At 40.4% G+C, this 19,730-nt stretch overlaps 1 protein-coding gene across 1 annotated transcript in view; it reads right to left on the reverse strand.

The window, feature by feature from the left end:
- Positions 1-6,021: 6,021 nt before the first annotated feature.
- Positions 6,022-19,730, reverse strand: part of LOC118808397 (copine-9) — a 141,769-nt gene continuing 128,060 nt past the window's right edge. Inside the window, exons 17-21 of the mRNA XM_036571036.1 lie at positions 19,421-19,548; positions 17,186-17,288; positions 14,840-14,897; positions 6,750-6,823; positions 6,022-6,628 (exon numbers count right to left, since the gene is read on the reverse strand). Coding sequence (XP_036426929.1) covers positions 6,437-6,628; positions 6,750-6,823; positions 14,840-14,897; positions 17,186-17,288; positions 19,421-19,548 — 555 coding nt within the window. The 3' untranslated portion in view covers positions 6,022-6,436. The remainder of the gene's footprint in view (positions 6,629-6,749; positions 6,824-14,839; positions 14,898-17,185; positions 17,289-19,420; positions 19,549-19,730) is intronic.

Here is a 19,730-nt window from a genome sequence, read left to right on the forward strand (position 1 = left end):
CCACTGTACGGAGAAGCTGCCAGCAGCAGCGCTCACGTTCCGGAACTGGGGCACCACGAAGCGAAACACTGTTCATACAAGAGTGCAAACGACTTGGATATACTCTGTATTTACCCAGTGTGTTATTATGATTGTATATCGTACAGTATATCGCAGTTTTTTTCTACCATATATATTTTTTGCAAACATACGAGTGTTGACTTTGAAAATACTTATCTGAGCCACTAGATGGCGCTGTAGGACCACTGATGATTTTACTCACACTTCTTTAAATGTACTTAATTGAAAAGGAGCGCAGTGAAGTCTTTTCACTTAGAAGAGCTTAAAGACAACAAAAAATGTTCATATTAATAAATGATGACCTGGATTTATGTTACCTGTTACTGTTAAGCCAGTTCAACTAGCCCTATGAGAGGCCACTAGTGAAATGTGATGCTCAGTGCTGTTTAAAAATGTCACACCTACAGCTTTTAAACCAGAGAATACAGAGGACAATTCAGTAGGCAGTGTATGTAGGAAAATGACATGGCAGTGTAAATTTCTGAGACACGCAAATGTTTATTTCAAATTAGGCAGCCTGGGTGTTGTTGAAGTCCCTTTATGATGAGTCAGATCATCCTAAAAGTTCTTCTCTCTTCTGTTTTACCTCAGCCATAGAGTAGCTACTGTTTTTCCTATTGCTTATAAACAACTTTAGTATGGAAGCACTTTTGTAGATGCAGGCCTGTAATTAGGACACAACACAACAATTAATTAAACAATTGGTGCACTGTATAGATGTAACCACTATAATGTACAGTACTATGAATTATATACACACTATAGGCCAGTTTCCCAGACATGGATTAAACCTATCTTGGACTAAATTGCGGTGCAATGATCAATCATCCCTGGAAATTCTTTTTACTGTAAGACTTAGGTTTAATCTGGGTCTGGGAAACTTTATATGTCCAAAAGTTTACAGACACCTGCTTTCCAATGTTTTTTTTTTCTGAAATTAAGGGTATTAATAGGGAGTTTGCCCCCACATTACTACAGTAAAAGCCTCTACTCTTCTGGGAAGGCTTTCCACTAGATGTTGGAACATTTCTGTGTGGATTTGATGGCATTCAGCCACAAGAACATTAGTGAGGTCAGGTACTGATGATGGATGATTAGTTCTTGGTCACAAATGCCACACCCACTTATCCCAAAGTACTGAATGGAGCTACATCACTCTAGAGCACATGTGTCAGGCTCCAGTCCTCGTGGGCCAAAACACTGCAGACTTCAGCACACTGCCTCATTAAAGACACCCGATTCATCTCATCAGCTAATTAGCAAGGACTTCATGAACTGAATCCTGAGTGCTAGATGAGGGTAAACACTAATCTCTGCAGCACTTCTGTCACTCCCAGTTTGACGTGCCTGCCCTAGAGAACACAGTTTACACTCCTCTACTGTACAGTATTAGTTCAGGTAATCAAATGTTCTTGGGCTAGCAAACCATTTAATTTCTTAACACGTTCATTCTTTATCAAGTCAAGAGTATAAAACTGAGATAAGGTGCAATAATGACAATAGTGAAGATACAAATAGACATTGAAATCTTTATGCTTTCTTTTGGATATCTGTGTTTCGCTGTGATACAGTTGGAACACCGCAAGATAGAACATGCTCAGTGACAAAAGAAGAGGAGGTGGAAGGGAGAAAAAAGTGTTCATATCTTGTACAGTATCACATTTGGAAATGCAGTTGTGTGCATGTTGGATTATATGCGCCGACAGGGTTCACAAACTGAACAATAACCACTGTTATACATATTTGAAGAGACAATTTGACAGTCATGCAAAATGTAAAAATATTATGTGCAATACAAATGAAAATATCTACTCTGCATTTTTCAGCGTCAGCTATGCTGCATGCTAAAGCTAAAGTTTTACAAATGAAACGTCAGACATTTCATTTGTGATCTAAAATACCAATAGAAATATATTGTCTATCTGCAGTAAGCTACATTGTACTTTGTGCCATTTTCTACAATATTCTGCAGTTCAACAGAATATACTGTACACAACAAAAATCATGGACAAAAATATACACAAACAATCTACTGTCATAGAAAACCGACACAGTTGGCTAGCTCTAGATATATAAACATTTGTGTCAGACTGAAACGACAACCAGCACTGAATGATCCCCCATTGATATCATGCAATATCATAAATTGTAACATGTAAAAGAGAACAGCTACAAACTCAGTTAGACCCCTCAGTTCATACGCACACACATTCACACACTCATCATTCATTCCAATACTTCCTTTGTTTACAAATGCAAATAAATAGAGATTTTGTATCACAGAGGAATTAGCAAGTCAAGTTCGGCGCTAATAGAGGTCCTCAAATAAATGCAGTTAATGAACCTTAACCCATAGCACAGCTGAAGTTTTCCCAATTTGCTCACATTTAATTAAAAGTGAAGTCAGAGAGAGTTAGAGAGAGAGGGGGAGAAGAAGAAGAGGGGAATGGTACACAGAAAGGGACTCATAACATACTCTAAAATAGGAGGAGGTGCTAATGAAGAATAACATCTGTTACCATTTCATTAATGTTCATGCAAATGACACGGAAACACAGCAAATACTCTTGAGAGTCGATAGAAAAGACCACGCTGCATTCAGCCTCGACAAAACACCACTGGCTGCCAAACACGGAGCATCCAACAGATTTGGGGCATGAAAGTGTCAGCCGCAACTAGAACAGGAGTCAGTGTGATATCAGCGCGAAGAAGGCGCAGAATAACTTTGCATTCATTTGCAAAGGAAAACAGGCGCATTCCGTCTTCCTCCAAATGACCATAATGGCCCTGTGCTACATTTTGAAGTGCCAATTGTGATGAAGTGGGTGCACTCTTTCTCTGTCCCCCCTCCTCACGCTCTCTGGCTTCTTTCTCCACAAAAAGAAACAAAGTCTGAAGGTGCCCTTGCAGTCTAGACCTGGCGTGTTGCATTTTTGGCACTTTTTGTGCTCTTTTGTGATGCACGTTACGGTGGTCACTCCTGACTCTAAACAGGCAGCACTGCAGGCTCTGAAAAACAGATGGGATCCTCCAGGGCCAGCGCGAGAATGCATTATTCAACCAGTAAAGCTTGTTAAAGCCTCAAAGGTTATGTTTGAAAGGAAGAAAGGAGCCAGGAATTCATTCAGATATTCCAAAACTGGAAGGTAACAGTATCAGACAGCATCAGAGCAAGCGAGGAGCTGAAGATGAAGAGGATGAAGAAGGAGCATAACAACACCAGACAGCAAGGGCAAACAGCAAGGAAGAGTAGAAATGCAGTTACAGGTTGTCTGAAGAAGTACAAAGGTTTGGGTACGGTGTATCGTCACTGTCATATCAAAACCTTCTAATTCACCAACCCTCCTCCTAGAGAACAGCCTTCCTGTAGGTTTTACCTCCAACCCAACCCAACAACATCTTCTCAGGTAATCATGTACTTCTATAGGCAGTAATTGGATGGTTCAGGTGGGGTTGATTAGGGTTGGAGCTAAAGGAAAATACATCTCCAGGAGCAGGGTTGGTGACCACTGCTATACACCATTTGAAATACTAGCTGCCCTTTACAGTGTGTGTACATTTCATGGTGAATGGACCGATAGAAATGGTCCAAAATTACTCTGAATAAAATCTCGTTACAATGAAGTTAAGAATGTTTACCAGGAGATCACAAGATTCTCAGACCACAAGATATCACAGTCATCCCTGGCCCAGGAGTCATAATTAGCCTCCCTCTCCTCCCGTCACTCCGCATGCCAATGCAGGCGTCTGTTAGCTGACATAACAGAATTGGCAGTTAGTGTTCTCCTCCAAGCGTGTTGTGATGCCCAATGATAATGTACTATGTGTCTCAGGTCTTTTTCTTCTACTCATCAGGGGTGCACAAAATCGTTGCACAAACTTCAAAAGTTCATGCCAGCTCAAGAGCACACTGTCATTGGACATTTAGGCCCACTCCCATATATTATTTTACCCCTACCCCTTGTTTTCGATTGTGTCACCTCACCCTTGGAACTGAGTTACAAGGGGTAGCAGTTGAATACCCTATGAAATGGGACCCTCAAATAAAAAAGAACATTACTTCATTAACAGGTGCTCTGGAGACCCTGCCAGTCTGTAGTGATAGCAGAGGAGGGTAAAGTTCAGCAACCTCACTGCTGTTTTTTAGTTAATTTAGAGCATTATATGCTTTCAAAGAGGGGGATACGACAATTATTTATTATCGCCCACCCCTAATTGTTTGGTGATATGAACCTGAAGTCAGCTATTCACCAGCGTCTCGTTCAGATTTTCCTTTTCCACCTTAAATGATGCAGCAGTTGCATTCTGGCGCTTCAGGTGTCAGCACTACTGGACTATTTAAGGTGGGACGGGAAATTTAGTTAGCTAGCTGCTGATCCTTAGCATATTATTAGTGATTTTTTAAAGCTTGTTATAAAGAAAAGGACCAAAATACATTAAAATGACTTTAAACTAAGATAATACAATGGTTATCATAATTTTTAACGGAGAAAATTCTCACATTTGTGGGTTTCTTTAATCACTTGCACAGCCATCTTGCCTGTTTTTCTCTCATAACACTCTGTTTGGAGCGTGTCTCTGAAAAACCTCGGTTTGGAGGGCCATGAAGCCCTAACACGTCACCCTACCCCTCCAGCTCAACTTATATCGGGACACCCTACCCCTAGAGCTGAACACACAAAACGGAGGTCTAAAGGCTAAGCGGTAGGGGAGAGGCGTGAATGAGATTGGGCCTTAGTGTCATACCTACCAGTGACCGGATGCTGGATTAAAAAAATAAAAATTGGACCTCTGGTGTAGAGATTTCTGGATGTAATCGTACAAAGAAGGATAAAACTGGATTGATAAAGTGAAGAACAATGTAGTTTATGGATGTGGTGGATTGTTTAGGGACTGGGGTGCTGGATTGCTGTAGGATTTACCACTGGTTTGTGGAAGGCATGCAGCCTCCTTGTATGTTCTTCCATCCCTCTCTCTCTCCTATCCAAAATCTGTTCAGATCTATTCAACACTGCCACAGACAGCCAACAACCAATGAAAAATGAGCAAATACATTCAAACATTTCAGAACATATTACACATGACACTGTTTGTCATCTGTTTGCAGACACCTCCTGAACAGCGAGGCAGAGTTTCTCAAAGTTAGGTCTCACCATTCTGCCAGATGGTTTGAAAAGTTCTGTTGCGTGTTGGCTGCAAACCTACCATGGATTTAGGACGTCCTCAGTCAGACACCTACAGAGTTGTACTTGTTCATTCCAGACACAGACTATACTGAGTTCTTTTAGTCAGCAGGTCTTCGGAGTTCTTTGGTGGCAGATATGGTGCAGCAGGTGCTCATGAAGTTCTCTTGGTCACTGTCTCACTTTGGGTTCATAAAAACAGGTTATGGTTTATTTCTGCTCAAGTCTTGCAGACTGCGGTGGAGACCCTTGCATGCTCGGGTCATCAAAGTGTGGGAGAGTAGATGAGCTCATATGCCCTTTCACCCCAGCCACAGGCACTCATTCTCGTTCTTTCTCTCTCTCTGCCATTCTTCCTCTCTCTCTCTCCCATATTCTCCCTGTCTTCCTTTCCTTCCTCTGTTATTCAGCATTCTATAGCTCTCTCAGTCTCATATTTCCTTTCTTTTACATTCTCGTCCCTTTGTTCTTTATCATTCCAAAGATCTTTCTCTTTCTCTCACTTTTTCCTTATTCATTCTCCTCACTCTGTTCTTCTTTATCATTGTATAGGTGTCTCTCTCTCTTTTTCCTTCTTCTTCATTCTCTCCCTCTGCTCTTATCATTCTATAACTCTCACTTGTTTTCTTTTTATCTCTCTCTCACTTTCAGCTTTATTCATCCCCCACTGTTCTTCTCTCTCTCTCTCTCTCTCTCTCTCTCTCTCTCTCTCCCTCTCCCTCTCCCTCTCTCTCTCTCTCTCTCTCTCTCTCTCTCTCTCTCTCTCTCTCTCTCCGTATGTCTGCAGAATCTGTTAGAATCAGACCAGGTGTTTCCTTCAACTTTTAATGGGTTCACATCTCTGCCAGATGATGAAAAAGTTTGTTGTTTTTTTTTTTTGGTCACATGAAATTGTCTTGTTTGTGATGTTCCAAGGCATTTAGCAGCACTAACATGTGGGCAGAGCATCTGCTTCCTTTTCTGTAGTTTTCTTCTCTCTCTTTTTAGAATGGAGCATACTGAGTACAGATGTTGGTAAGGAAATGTCGTTCTTCTGAGTGAAATTCTGTGTAGGTGCTGTCAGCAGTCAGGTGGCCAATCACCAGTATATATTACATTGACAGTAGGGGGCCAATCACCAGTTTGTTTACATGCCCCGTTAAAACTCCCTAGAACTCCAGTCCTTCCTTCTCCTCCTTTCAGCCACCTTCCTCTCAGATGCGTGTGTTGAGAGGGGGCTTGGTGGGTGTCCCTGAGGCAGGGGGCGCGGGGCGAGGGTCAATTCCTTTGCTCTTCATGAAGGACAGTAGCTGGTCAGGGATCTCCGCCAGAACGTCTTTAGCTAGTCGAGCCATGCTCAGGACCTGGTTACCAGAGCGGTCAATGTAGTCCCGGAACGGAACGAACTGGCAGCCGAGAGACAGAGAGAGAATGAAAGAGAGACAGAAATTGAGGAAGATTTAGAAGGTGATGAAGGAAGCTGTGTTGTAAAGGTGAGTAACACTGGAAAAGAGAGGCTTTCTTTACCTGCACGATGTCTCTCTCGGCAAAGCGCCCCCTAGAGGACACTCTGACATCATCACCGTCTAACTCCTCCATAGCTGTAGGAGAGAAGACACACTATGTTACCCTCATGCACTTTTCCCCAATTCCGCACTATTTTCTTACAGACTTCTGATCCACCCTCCCATATTTTGTATCTGTGTCAGTGAAACACAACTGTTCAAATTTTCTGGGTAAAAATAAGTTAATGCATCCTCTAATGCAACCATGTAAATATGTTGCAGAAAAAAAATCAGTAAAATTTAGCAATATGAGTTCTACATAATGAAAAAAAAAAACATAAAATATAAAATAATATAATAATATATAATATAATACCATAACTTTTGCACAGGCTGCTTTTTTGTCTTTTTCCCCAATGTGTTAAATTCAGCAAGTAAATTAATTGTGTAATCGAGCATTAAAATGTGCAGAAGCGTGTTCTCTGTAAAGGATGTGTTAGCTTCTTTTCACTTAGAAAATCAACAAAACATAATTTGACTAGGAGTGTTCAAACTTTTGCATGCGACTGTACATGTACAGTGAATAACTTTCCAACGTCCACTTAATGGCTGATGTATTTTACCAAAATTCTCTTGGGTAAACTGGGCAGTCCTAATCATGGGTCACATGCATTTAAGCAGGTCCTCATCAATTACAAAGCTGATGTGGGTCGTCCATACCTTTGCATACAACTGTATGTATGTATCTCGCATGCTCGCTTGTTGAGGGAAGTGTACGGCATTGTACACCACCTCAATATACTAGCCACCTCAAATACTTGCAAAACTTGAAAGCAGGATGTTGTCACCTTAACCTAGCCTAACTTAATAACAGCTACATTTATCTAACTAGCAGACTGCTTTGCTATCAGGGAAGATAAGCTAACATAATATTAGCTAGCATTTATTTCTGTTTCAAGAGATCGCAATTTACTAAAATTATGACCAGTCAGCATGCAGATAATGCTGACTGGTCATAATTTTAGTAAATTGCGATAATTTCAATTGCCAATTATTGCCAATTAGTGAAATTATTTGCAATCAGACAAAGATAAAATGATCAGGCATATGGCTGTCTATATACATATGGGGGAGAGGGGCGGGTTAGAAAGGCCTGGGTTTAATTCCCCAGCCAGGCGACCAGGGTCCTTTCTGTGTGGAGTTTGCATGTTCGCCCCGTGTCTGCGTGGGTTTCCTCTAGGTGCTCCAGTTGCCTCCCATATTCCAAAGACATGCAGAGAGCTGTGTTAAATTGCCCCTAGGTGTGAGTATGAATGTGTATGACTGTGTGTCTGCCCTGGGTGTTTCCTGCCATCCGTCCGATGACCACTGGGATAGGCTTTAGCAACCTGCACGACCCTGGACGATAAACCACTTAGAAAAAGTGTGTGTGTATTTAATTTATTTTACTTTTTTTGTTTATTTAGTTAATTCTTTTTGTGTTTTAGCTGCACATTGATCCTATTTGCACAATAGTGCTACTTTTTATGCTCACTATTGTAGGCTCTAATGCATGTTTTGTTATAAGTTTTTTAACACAATTTTTTTAAGCAGTTTGAGTCCACAACATTTAGTTTTCTTAGAAATGCATACATTTTAATTTTCCAGCCTGAAACTCCATCTCTAAAATTACTAAAACGTTGTACAGGTCAGATTTCTTCACCATGCTCAAATTTGACCTGTTTCCACATGAACACTACATCTATCATTTCGAAATAAACATTACTTTTAAGTAAAATATAATATGCACATATACAATTTTTGCATAATTTCCTCAAACACTATTCGGTCATGTTAAGTGACTTGATGAAGAATGACGACATGTTAGTCTTCAGAGGAGCAAAGACGGAATCTCGTAATTTCTGCTTTTGTTCAGTATTGATAATTGGTTGTTATCTCTCCTGGTCAGCCTGCTCTAATAAGGGCAGAATACAGTTCAATTACAGAGAATATAGAACACAGAGCAGTTAAAAGGGTCTGTTATTGATAACCAGCTGTTACTCAGCTGAGTAATTACTCAGCTGGTTGCAGCTGATAAGCACAGATTTCAAAGCTAACAGCTACTCAGTGAAAATGGATAAGAACAGCCTGCTTTTAGCAGACCTAGCTGTTTAACTAAAACTGTTTAGCTCGTCAGTAAGAGAGAACTGCGCTCATTCTGCAGTGTAAACTGTGATGCTGTGTGTAGTCATGAACGCTGATCTGTCTCTTGTCATTTTATTTAAGATCTGTGTTTATTGATCATGTTTAGATCACTGAGCAAGTCCTGTTATTTACTTTTTCATTTTCCTTCAGTTCTCATCTGTTTGCTATGTGGGTAGTGAAGCTTCCCTGCTGAAAAAGGACCATTAGAAAACCATCAGAATTAAAACTTAATGGTTTTGCTTTCTATTGGGAATTGGCTTAATGGTTTCCAAAAGAGACCACTAGTGTCCTGTAGAACACCTTTAGATTCCTTTAGGAAACCATTAACTGCATTTAGAATCAACCATTTGTCACCTGGTAAACCATTGGGATCCTTTACATTGTGATCAACCCATTAAAAAAACACATTACAAAACCATTACAAAACCATCAGGAACCATCAGAAACACTTAATGGTTTCTATGGGTTTTTCAGGAGGGTTTTCTCTGCTCTCTGATATGCAAGTGATGTGCGTTCAGGTCGCACATCGCAGGAGTGAACTGTAGTTACGCGACTGTGGCTGGTTTACTGTTGCTATGGATACAGGTTCCATTATTGATCTACAATACACTTGGACCAGCAGTGACTGACTAGCTAGCGTGCTCTCCTTCACTGGCATTACAGTAAAACCGCCACTAGCCATCCAGAGTGTTTCTAATTAGTGAAAGCTGGAGTGCTGAGCAGAAGTAGGCAACTTTAGGAGTGCTCAGGTTCATTGGTAGGTCATTTTGAGGAAAGTTGTACAAATGCGGGGGAAATGACAAGTATGGCGTGAGAAAAGCTGGAGCGTTGAGCAGAAGTAGGCAACTTTATGAGCGCTCAGGTTCACCGGTAGGTCATTATGAGGTAAGACGTAAAAATGCATGGGAAATGACAAGTGTGGCATGAGAACGTGTGATTAGACTTAACTGCGTGAGACTCACGGCCAATACGTGAGAGTCGGCAGCCCTGCAGCATATGTTGTGTTTTGACTGCTGGTGCTATTCAGAAGTAGTAGGAGTTAATATGCTGTTCACCAGCAAAACCAGCAAACTGTAGCCTTCTGCTACTGGCTAGGCAGATAACCACATAATAAGGCAAAGGCTCAGGGTAGTGAGCACCCTCCAACAAAGAGACTTGTTTATGTTGTTTAATGTTTATGCACATGTTGTTTGTGTTATTTAGTTGTGGGTTTTGTGTGTGAGGAGGGAGTTCACTGTTAGGGAGAGGCCAGTGGCCAGAGGTGACCTCCCCCTCGAGTTTGGTGGTTTGTATGTGCTCCTTTCTGCTGATGTGCTCAATAATGAACACTTGTTTTAGCCGAATCATGGCTACTCCTGTGTTTCTTTTTCTGCTGATGCTATAGTATGTTGTGTGTTGAATGCTGGTATGCTGTGTGTCCAGCTGAACCAGTACCAGACCAGCACTAAAACAGCCTAAACTAGCTGAGATCAGCATGGAATTCATGCTGGTCAGTGCTGTTTGTTTCAGTAGAATGAAACTGGATAACAGCTGAACTAATTTTAGCTTACTAGCAGATCGCTCTTCTATTACGGTATGGTAAGCTAACATTAGCTAATGTTAGGTAGCACATATTTTAATTTCAAGTGATTGCCATTTAGTAAAATAATTTTAATTCAGCATGCAGACAATGATAAGATGACCACATATGGCTGTTTACTGTGTATGTAAGTGTATGTCACGATGATGGTGGTAGCTCTTCATGACAAAAACATAGTTTCTGTTGTAACAAATAATCAAAGTGCATCCTGGATACTGCACTGCTTAAAGTGTACAGTCTTGTACACTCACATCCTCCATTTAAATCAAGTGTTTGAGGGCCTGCTTTTAGAAACATCCTCCTTTAACCCTTCCGAGAATTGGAATACCTTTCAAAATGGTGGCAGGAATTCTTTGTGCAGAGGGGAACTCTTGGAGCATCTTCAGGGATCAAAACAGTGGACAATCATTGAAGTTCTCACTTCAACAGTGCTGTATTGAGATGGTCTGTTTGTTCATACTTTGTTGTTGCAGAGTTTTTTTGCATTTGCAATTATTCTGTGTGTGTGTGTGTGTGTGTGAGAGAGAGAGAGAGAGAGAGAGAGGGGAGCATCTGTTGGTGTGTACGTGTGTGCAAGTGTGTGTGTAGGCTGGAGGCAGATGTCAGTTAGCTGAGCCTCTGGGGGAGGCACAGGCTTAAGCACTGCTTCTCTGGGGTGCAGAGGACGCTTATGCTGTGTGTGCTGTGTGTATGTGTGTGTGCCTGAGAGAGCAAAGGTATCGATCCCCGAGATCCAAGTGTGTATGTAAATGACCGTAGGTGCTGAAGGGGCATGGCAGGGGGTCAAGGGGTATGTGACAGATGGCAGCTGAGGACACAGAGATGGGGGTACAGGGGGCACGATGAGGAGAAAGACAGAAACAGGGAAATGAAGGAATGAAAGAAAGCAAATTAGAGGCGCGAGGCGCAAGGATAACGAGACAACTGAGACTATTCTGAGCATCATGCAATCTGTATTTGCATTCTGAATAGATTTTGTTGGTTTCAGATGAAGTCAGAAATGAAGCAAATAAATTAAGCAGCTGTTGTGCCATGACATTGTCTGCTAGTACAAAACTAACACAATTTTCAGTTTCATCCAAGATCCAATTTTTTTTAATCAAGTTAAAGGAATGGCTCAGCGAAAAATCAAATTTGCTCAATTTTCCACTTACACTGGATGCGGTTGATCAGCCAAGATATTTTTGGAGTCCAAATTTTGCTTTATTAATTTAGAACTGGAGCTACAAGGCTAGTTTAGGTAACACTGGAAGTCATAAAAAATGGTACGCATCCACTTCCATTTTTCCTTGATGCATTCTGCTGCAAAGGAACTATTGAACATATCTACGCCAGTGTTTTATTTGTTTTAATCTAACATAGAAGCTTGTAATGAGATTAAATTACAGACTAGGCATTTAATGCTCTTATAAATTTTAGAACACATCAGTCATCACATAAGTTTCTTGGCAAATCTCAATGCCAGGCTAGCTACTGTAGCAAGTAACCTTAGTTTAAACTTTGCATTCCCACTTTCAATCAAACGTCATTTCTTCAAATCTTCACTGTCAACAGGTGTGTATAAAACCAAATATTTTCACTGTTAAACTGCTACGGATTCAAATAAGAGAAAGAAAGCCTTTGTTTCCCCTCTCTTCCTTTGGAGCAAGTTGTATGTTTTGTTTGGTGTTCATGACAAAGACCTGTCTATTCTTGCCTGAACACAAAGTGGTAGCCACATTTGTATCGAGCTGAAATCTCCTGAATGTTTTCACTGCATGGCGAGGCAGATTTTGCCACACTGCAAACCATCATGCACCATTTGATGCAGCAGAGCTCTTGTTTTAAAATGAATAGGATGCAATGAGGTGAAGCTGAGTACCATACAACTTCTACCAACCCGCTCAAACCACACAGAGGTCTTCATTAAGCTACGCAAACTTGTTGGTGTGATGGTTGGTGCAGTATAGTGGGTGACATTGCTGTCCTCCCAGTGGCAGAGTGGGGTTTGATTCCCCACCTGGGCAAGCACACCTCTACCAATAAGAGCCTTTGGCAAGACTCCTAATACTGCATTTGCCTTCCAACGTAAACATTATTAAATTGTGGATTGAGTGGAACAATTCTTTTAAAGGGGTTCCTGCATTTCACTGTTGTAGAAACACCTTCAAAATGATGAACTCAACAAAAGAAGGACAAAATGTTCCCAACACTAATAAACATCAATATAATGAGACTTTGCTGACCATTTCTGGCGGTTGGTTGATCATGAAATGTTCATACAATGTAAATGGCAGCTGACATCAAATGCCATGCTAAAATAATAATAGAAAAAAATGGAGTGACAGCAACAGTATGCTTGTGTCTTTGTTCACAAATCAGCTTTTCAGTCAGTTAACACATTGCATTCGACCATAAGCAGTACAGACACGCTCACGCAGTAAATTCCTGAGTGAGTGATCACTCCTCATTAGGCTGAAGTAGTCTTTTCTCTGAACCCCTGCCTGACAGTAAGCAAACTTTTCAAACAAATAATTCAGAAGAGCATGCGTGTGTGTGTAATGAAGCCTCATCATTACTGCTCGTTATTATTCAGATACAGAGTGTACTGAGTATACTGAGCTTTAGGCTGCTCTGCATAACTCAGCTATAATAACTGTGATGGGAAACTAACACAGGCTATAATGATCACCCAGGACACTGTGTGTAAGACTGTGTGTGCATGTGTGTGTGAGTGTGTGTGGTGACTGTGTGTGTGTGTTTGCAAACAGAATTTAGTTTATTAAGCCTGTTCTATAGTCCAGGAAGTGAACAAACTTGTGGCCAAGGGACAGAGAGAAAGAGATAGACAGACAGGAATTGGTCAATTTCTCAAAACAGCCACAAACCATATCCATACATTTTAATATACAGATAAACAATGTAGTAGATCATTTGGTGCTCAATATGGTACAGCAAAAATTTAAATTATTAATTTTTCTATTTAACATTTTTTGGTATTTTTACACACCACACACACACACACACACACTTCATTAGGTACATCTATCTTGTATCCACACTCTTTGTCCATTTTACCAATTTACACTTTGTTAGTCCCCTTTCACCCTGTTCTTCAATGGTCAGATTCAGGACCCCAGCAGGACCACTACAGAGCAGGGATTATTTGGGTGGTAGATCATTCTCAGCACTGCAGTGACACTGGTGTCGTTTTAGTATGTGCTGTGCTGGTATGAGTGGATCAGACACAGCAGAGCTGCTGCAGTGTCCACTCACTGTCCACTCTATTAGACACGCCTACCTTGTTGATACACCTTGTAGACAGTAGCTCATCTGTTGCTGCACAGTTTGTGTTAATCATCCTCTAATCCATCATCAGTGGTCATAGGACGCTGTTTGCTGGATATTTTTGGTCGGTGGACTATTCTCAGTCCAGCAGTGACACTGAGGTGTTAAAAAACTCCAGCAGCACCAGCTGCTGATCCGCTCAGACCACTGCAACACACACCAGCGCACCACCACCACATCAGTGTCACTGCAGTGCTGAGAATGATCCACCACCAAAATAATGCTCTGTGGTGGTCCTGTGGGGGTCCTGACCATAGAAGAACAGGGTAAAAGGGGGCTACCAAAATATGCAGAGAAACTGATGGACTACAGTCTGTAATTGTAGAACCTGCAAAGTGCACCTATGTGTTCAATGGAGCTGACAAAATGGACAGTGAGTGTAGATGAAAGCAGGTGTATGTAATAAAGTGGCTGGTTCTTGTCTGTAACAAAACTTGCTCTGACAACAATACAAAGCTTATACAATACAATGTTGTGAATAAAAATATTGAACATTTATCTTCAGATCTTACTGTGTTGCATTAATGAGAATTTAGTCAAATTAAGTTAAATTATGTTACTAAAAACATATAAAATCCATTAAATGACTCAGGTTTACTTTTAATTATTCAACCAGACATCATTTTGAGTATATTCAAAAAAGAAAACAAAGTATTTAAGTTAATTTTTTCAGGTCAGGTCATCATATTTTTCATTTTCCAGGTGAACAGTCCAAATCAAAGCATAACTGTAAGGTAAGGAAGGAGGCTGGGCTTAGAGATATACTGAGCTTTAGGCAGCGCTGCACAAGTTAGCTTTAATAACTGAGACAGGAGAACTAACACAGGCGGTAATGATCACCCAGGACACTGTGTGTGAGTGTGTGTGTGTGTGTGTGTGTGTGTGTGTGTGTGTGTGTGTGTGTGTGTGTGCATATACAATTGTGCTTATTAAGCGTGTTCTGACCTTAGGGCAGAGCAGGCAGCTCTCTCCATCTCTCTAATACACACACACATACATATAAATACACACCACAAACTTACCATCAAATTCAGCAGGGCCCACACCCACAATGATGACGGACATGGGTAAAGCAGAGGCCTGCAGGAAAGCACAGACACACACATATCCCACACACATGAATAACAATCACTGAACACAGTCAAGTGCAAGCTACAGATCAGTTGAACTGAGTCTTCAAGTATGGAGAATCCAAACATGACATATGATCAGAGTTTATTTGTACAAGAAAAAAAAGCCATTAAAGCCCTCAGGGAACCTAAAACTGTGTGTTCTTTCTAAATTGGTTAATCTTGCTCTTGTGAACACACAATATCTGGCATAATCAAAAGTTTGGGCACCTTTGATTATACCCAAATTACAAGTTATATTGATTTTCCAAGTGAAATTAGGTTAAAACATTCTCTACACAGAACACACTTCCTCACATTTTAATGCACAATTACTGTTTGATTTCTGACTGTAAAATATTGATTAAAAAAATTAAAACAAAAAAGTGCCTTGTGCAAAACATGGCACATTTTGTATTTTTTTTTCCAATGTGTTTAAGGTTGTTGCCTATGGAGCCCTGCCGGTGACATCCTATATAAATAAAACAAAGGTGTGGGAATGAGAGAATTAAGTTATGGCGAGAACATGCTTTACTACGTCGTGGCCACGCATTAAGATCTTGTTTTCACGCCTTAAGTTATGGCCATGACTTAATTATGTTGTTCCCTCGCCTTACTATGTCGTGGCCGCACATTAAATTTAAACATGATGTCACCAGCAGGGTTCCGTAGTTACCTGTATAGAATGTGTTATCTTATTTTCACTTAGAAAATTAACAAAACATGTAATTAGACCAGATGTGTTCAAATTTGCATAGAACTGTTCATGTACAAAAAATGTAATGTGAATAACCTTCCAATGTCTACTAAATGGCTGATGTATTTTGCTGTATCCTCACCAATCACAAGGCTGATGTGAGTTGTTCCACCCACAAAGCTAACAAAACTGTGTTCCCCTGCTGACTCTGTCTGTTAGAGTAGAAAAACTTGCTGAAAGAAAGCTAACAATGAGCAAAAGCAAGCAAATATAACTGAGCTATCGAGCTGTCTGCCCACCGTTCAATCGTTTGTCCTTACCTTCTTTAAGAATACCATATAAAAGCTGGATTTCCAACACTACCTGCATATGTAGTGCTTGTTTCAATGTCTCCCCTGATCGCCCTGGTTTTAGGTCTGCTTGAGTGGTGTAGCAGGGAGGGATGTCAATCACATGTGTTCATGAGAATATGAGGACCACACTCAGGCAGTTCCCAGGTCTGATCAGTGTTTTTAAGCCATATTTATTTCTGTTTTGTTTTTTTCCATTCAAGTTTTGCTGGATGCTTATATAACACTCAATTATAGTATCACATAAATATTTTTAATATTTTACAGTGTTCCCTGGGACTTTAAGCTATTCAAACACAATTATACATAAATGGCATAGGATGAAGATTACTATCAGAGCCCAGAATGCTACTATTTCACACTTAACTTAGTATAGTTGATGTTTGTTAGTACCCCTTAACTGCAGGCAACAGGCATATTAACATATTTAGAATTTACAATTACATGTTATTAAATGAAGAGTTCTGGTTCTGAAGTCTGATTCTAAAATATGACTCTAAAATCTGAATTCATTCAAAACCACTGTAAAATATGCATTATACACACATATGACTGCACACAACTGCTGAGTGTGGCATCAATATGCCAAACCATTAAAAGCTATTGTGCTGTTCATGGAATAATCTTTGACTGTTATGTCGTTTGTCAAATGAAGCCTGCTGTCAACAAACTACATTTCTTGTAAAACGAATTGTTTATTGTAATGAATAATTAATAACTCACAAATAATACATTAATTAATAATACATTTATAATACATCAAATTATTTATTAAACATTGATGCATTTTGTTATGATGTATTCTGTCACTGTTTTATAAAAGCACTCACAGTCTCTTGCATTTTGCCTTAAACACTCCACGTAACACAGGGCCTCTTGTGGGTTATTGCAATATGTTCAAAAGTATCCAGACACCTCTTCTAATTAGTGAACTGAACCGGCGTGCAAATGCACACAGCTTGTATGATCTCTATAGAAAAGCATTGCCAACAACATGCTCTGATGTTCTGAGCAGCCACACATGAGCCTATGGTCATCATGCGCTACTCCAAACATTAGCTGGAGCGGTTTAAAGCACCCCAGCATTGAGAACCGTTTTCTGTGGAGTGATGGAGCTCTATCCAGTACATTTGAAATGGGATTTCTGGACATATAGTGTACATATGCATATTCTGGTTTATTGCAGATTCAAGAGGAAATAGGCTTTCTCACGCTGACAACGGCCTCTTTGGTCTGCACCATGTCTGAGATGACTCCATCTGTGATCATCAGCAGCACGAAATACTGCGAGCCATCAGTCACATCCTGCGCTGACCTGAGAGAGACACACATAGATAGAGAAGACAGATGGCATGGAGGTCTATAGGTCCACAAACATACATACAATTATGTAAACCACATCATATCATTTCTCATTACACCCCACAGGCCAGTAAACAATGTACAAATGTCACTTTGACCTTTCAAAATATGCCTCACTCCCTTTACCCATGGAAGCCATCACTTAATCATAACTAAGCATATAATAATAATAATAATAATAATAACAATAATAACAACAACAACAACAATAATAATGATGTCCATTTTTGCTAAAGTCACAGAGCTTCCTCACATACACAGCAAGCAGACCACTGGCTGACCACTGAAATCTGACTGGCTGCCTTGGGTGCTACCCCAAACTTTATTTCACATCACTGGCTGATTAAAATGCATCCACCCACTCATGAACTGAAAGTAGTTCAGTGCATGATGTTACATGCAGTTTGACACCACCAGAGCAAAGCAAAAGTAATAAAACTGCAAGTTGCTTATAATGTTTTCTCTCCATGTCCTCACTATATTGGCAGGTAGGTACCACAGTCTCTTTCATGTGCATTCATTTCTAGTCATATATGAATTTAGCTAACTAAATGAGTATTTTGTATTTCTCAGTGATCTTTTGAGTTTTAATTTCTTTTGCTATCATCATCTGCCCTATTAAATCATGATCTTTGCCAATTTTATTACAGCCTCTGAAGTGTCATTGGTCACACAATGGACACCCTGATTTACACTAGAATCGCCACTGTGTTACAAAGAACAGCTAATGGTGCTAGAATTGTTATAAATTACTGTCAGGTTGATTTATGTTCACAAATGGTGGAGGAGATCCTGATGTAGTCAAAGAATCGTTCATACTGAAAAATGTGATGCACTGAATTTACGTGATCCACATGTGTACATCATTTCTACATTAATAAAATATATCAAATGAACACAATTATTTTCAAAAGTAATTAACTGACTGATTGTAAAGCAAGTGATTGATTATTTATGGAGTTAATGAAATAAACTAAGTGCATTACTTTTTTTCACTGCATGCACTACAAAATAATTCAGATATCAGCTAAATGTTTTCAGTTGATCTTGTATTTCCCAGAATTAGTCTCTTCTGATGGATTCACACGGCTGTAAACCATAAATCAGATACAATTTTCGGACACATAATTTTTTGGCAAAAGTATGTTTTGCTAATGATTCTCATAACTATATTCATGAACATAAACAGGTCTTGACTTTTACTACAGGAGGCATTTGTAAGTGACTGTCAGTGCTGTGTGTGGAGGTGTGTGTGTAGGTGTGTGTCTGTGTGTGTGTGAGACGTGCAGGTAATAGTCCCCACAGCATGAGTTATGGGGGTCCCACTGGCACCGTGTCTGATTGGCTCAGCATCACTGTGTGCCCACGAGGCAAAATCTCCCACCAACTAAATGGCAAAAGTCTCTCTCTCTCTCTCCCTCTCTCTCTCTCTCTCTCTCTCTCTCTCTCTGTCTGTCTGCATAGCTCTCACTCCATCCTCATTACATCTCACTACCTCTCTGACATAGTGTCTCCCCAGCATAAAATAAGCTAAAACAAAAGTATCACTGACTCTTGTTGATAACCTCCCTCCCTCCCCCCTCCTCTCTCTCTTCTCTCTCCTCTCTCTCTCTCTCTCTCTCTCTCTCGCTCTCTCACACACACACACAAACCTTCGTGAAGTACAATATTTTGTGTGTAGATGTTAAGCACTGACTATGAAGCATAAGAAAAGTGGTCTGAGTGTCTAAATCAGTCTAAACTCACCTACTGCCACCTAACAACAGCAGAGTGAGTGAGAGCGACAGAGAGAATGCTGACAAGTCTGTCCTCCCCCTCGTCCCTCTGCGTGTGAGCTCTTGAAGCTTCTAGTTGGTATATCTGTGCCGTTACGCAACAGCCATCTCCACTCTCCCAACATGATATTACTATGGCAATGAGCCAGCTATAAATAAATGATGGGTATATGGAGTGATCAGAAATGAACAGAGTCAGAAGAGCTAACTGACACAGCACAACGTCCTCAGACAGAAAAAACATCCTAACTCAGAGGAGAAGACCCTGTATGTGTGTGTGTGTGCGCGTGTGTGCGTTTGTGTGTCTTACCGTGCTACCTGGTTAATGACCGGGGCGAAGTTGGTCGGCCCGTACAGCTGGACTGTTCTGAGACTCTGGAAGTAAGCCTCCAGCACCCCCTCTATACCCACACAGTTTGGATCCTCACTGTTACCGTTCTACAAAAATCACACAGATAACATATAGAAATGAAATTAGATTTATTTTAATCCTAGACTAAATGCTGTTTCAGTGATGAGCAGACTTGATCAAATTATTGGTATTGTGGTATCATGTGATATGTAACTTTGCAGTAATGGAGTTATGAAATAACTGAAATCTGGGTGGGACCAGGCCTAGA

Source organism: Colossoma macropomum, unplaced genomic scaffold (genome assembly GCF_904425465.1).
Source record: "Colossoma macropomum unplaced genomic scaffold, Colossoma_macropomum, whole genome shotgun sequence".
Classification (NCBI taxonomy): Eukaryota; Metazoa; Chordata; class Actinopteri; order Characiformes; family Serrasalmidae; genus Colossoma; species Colossoma macropomum.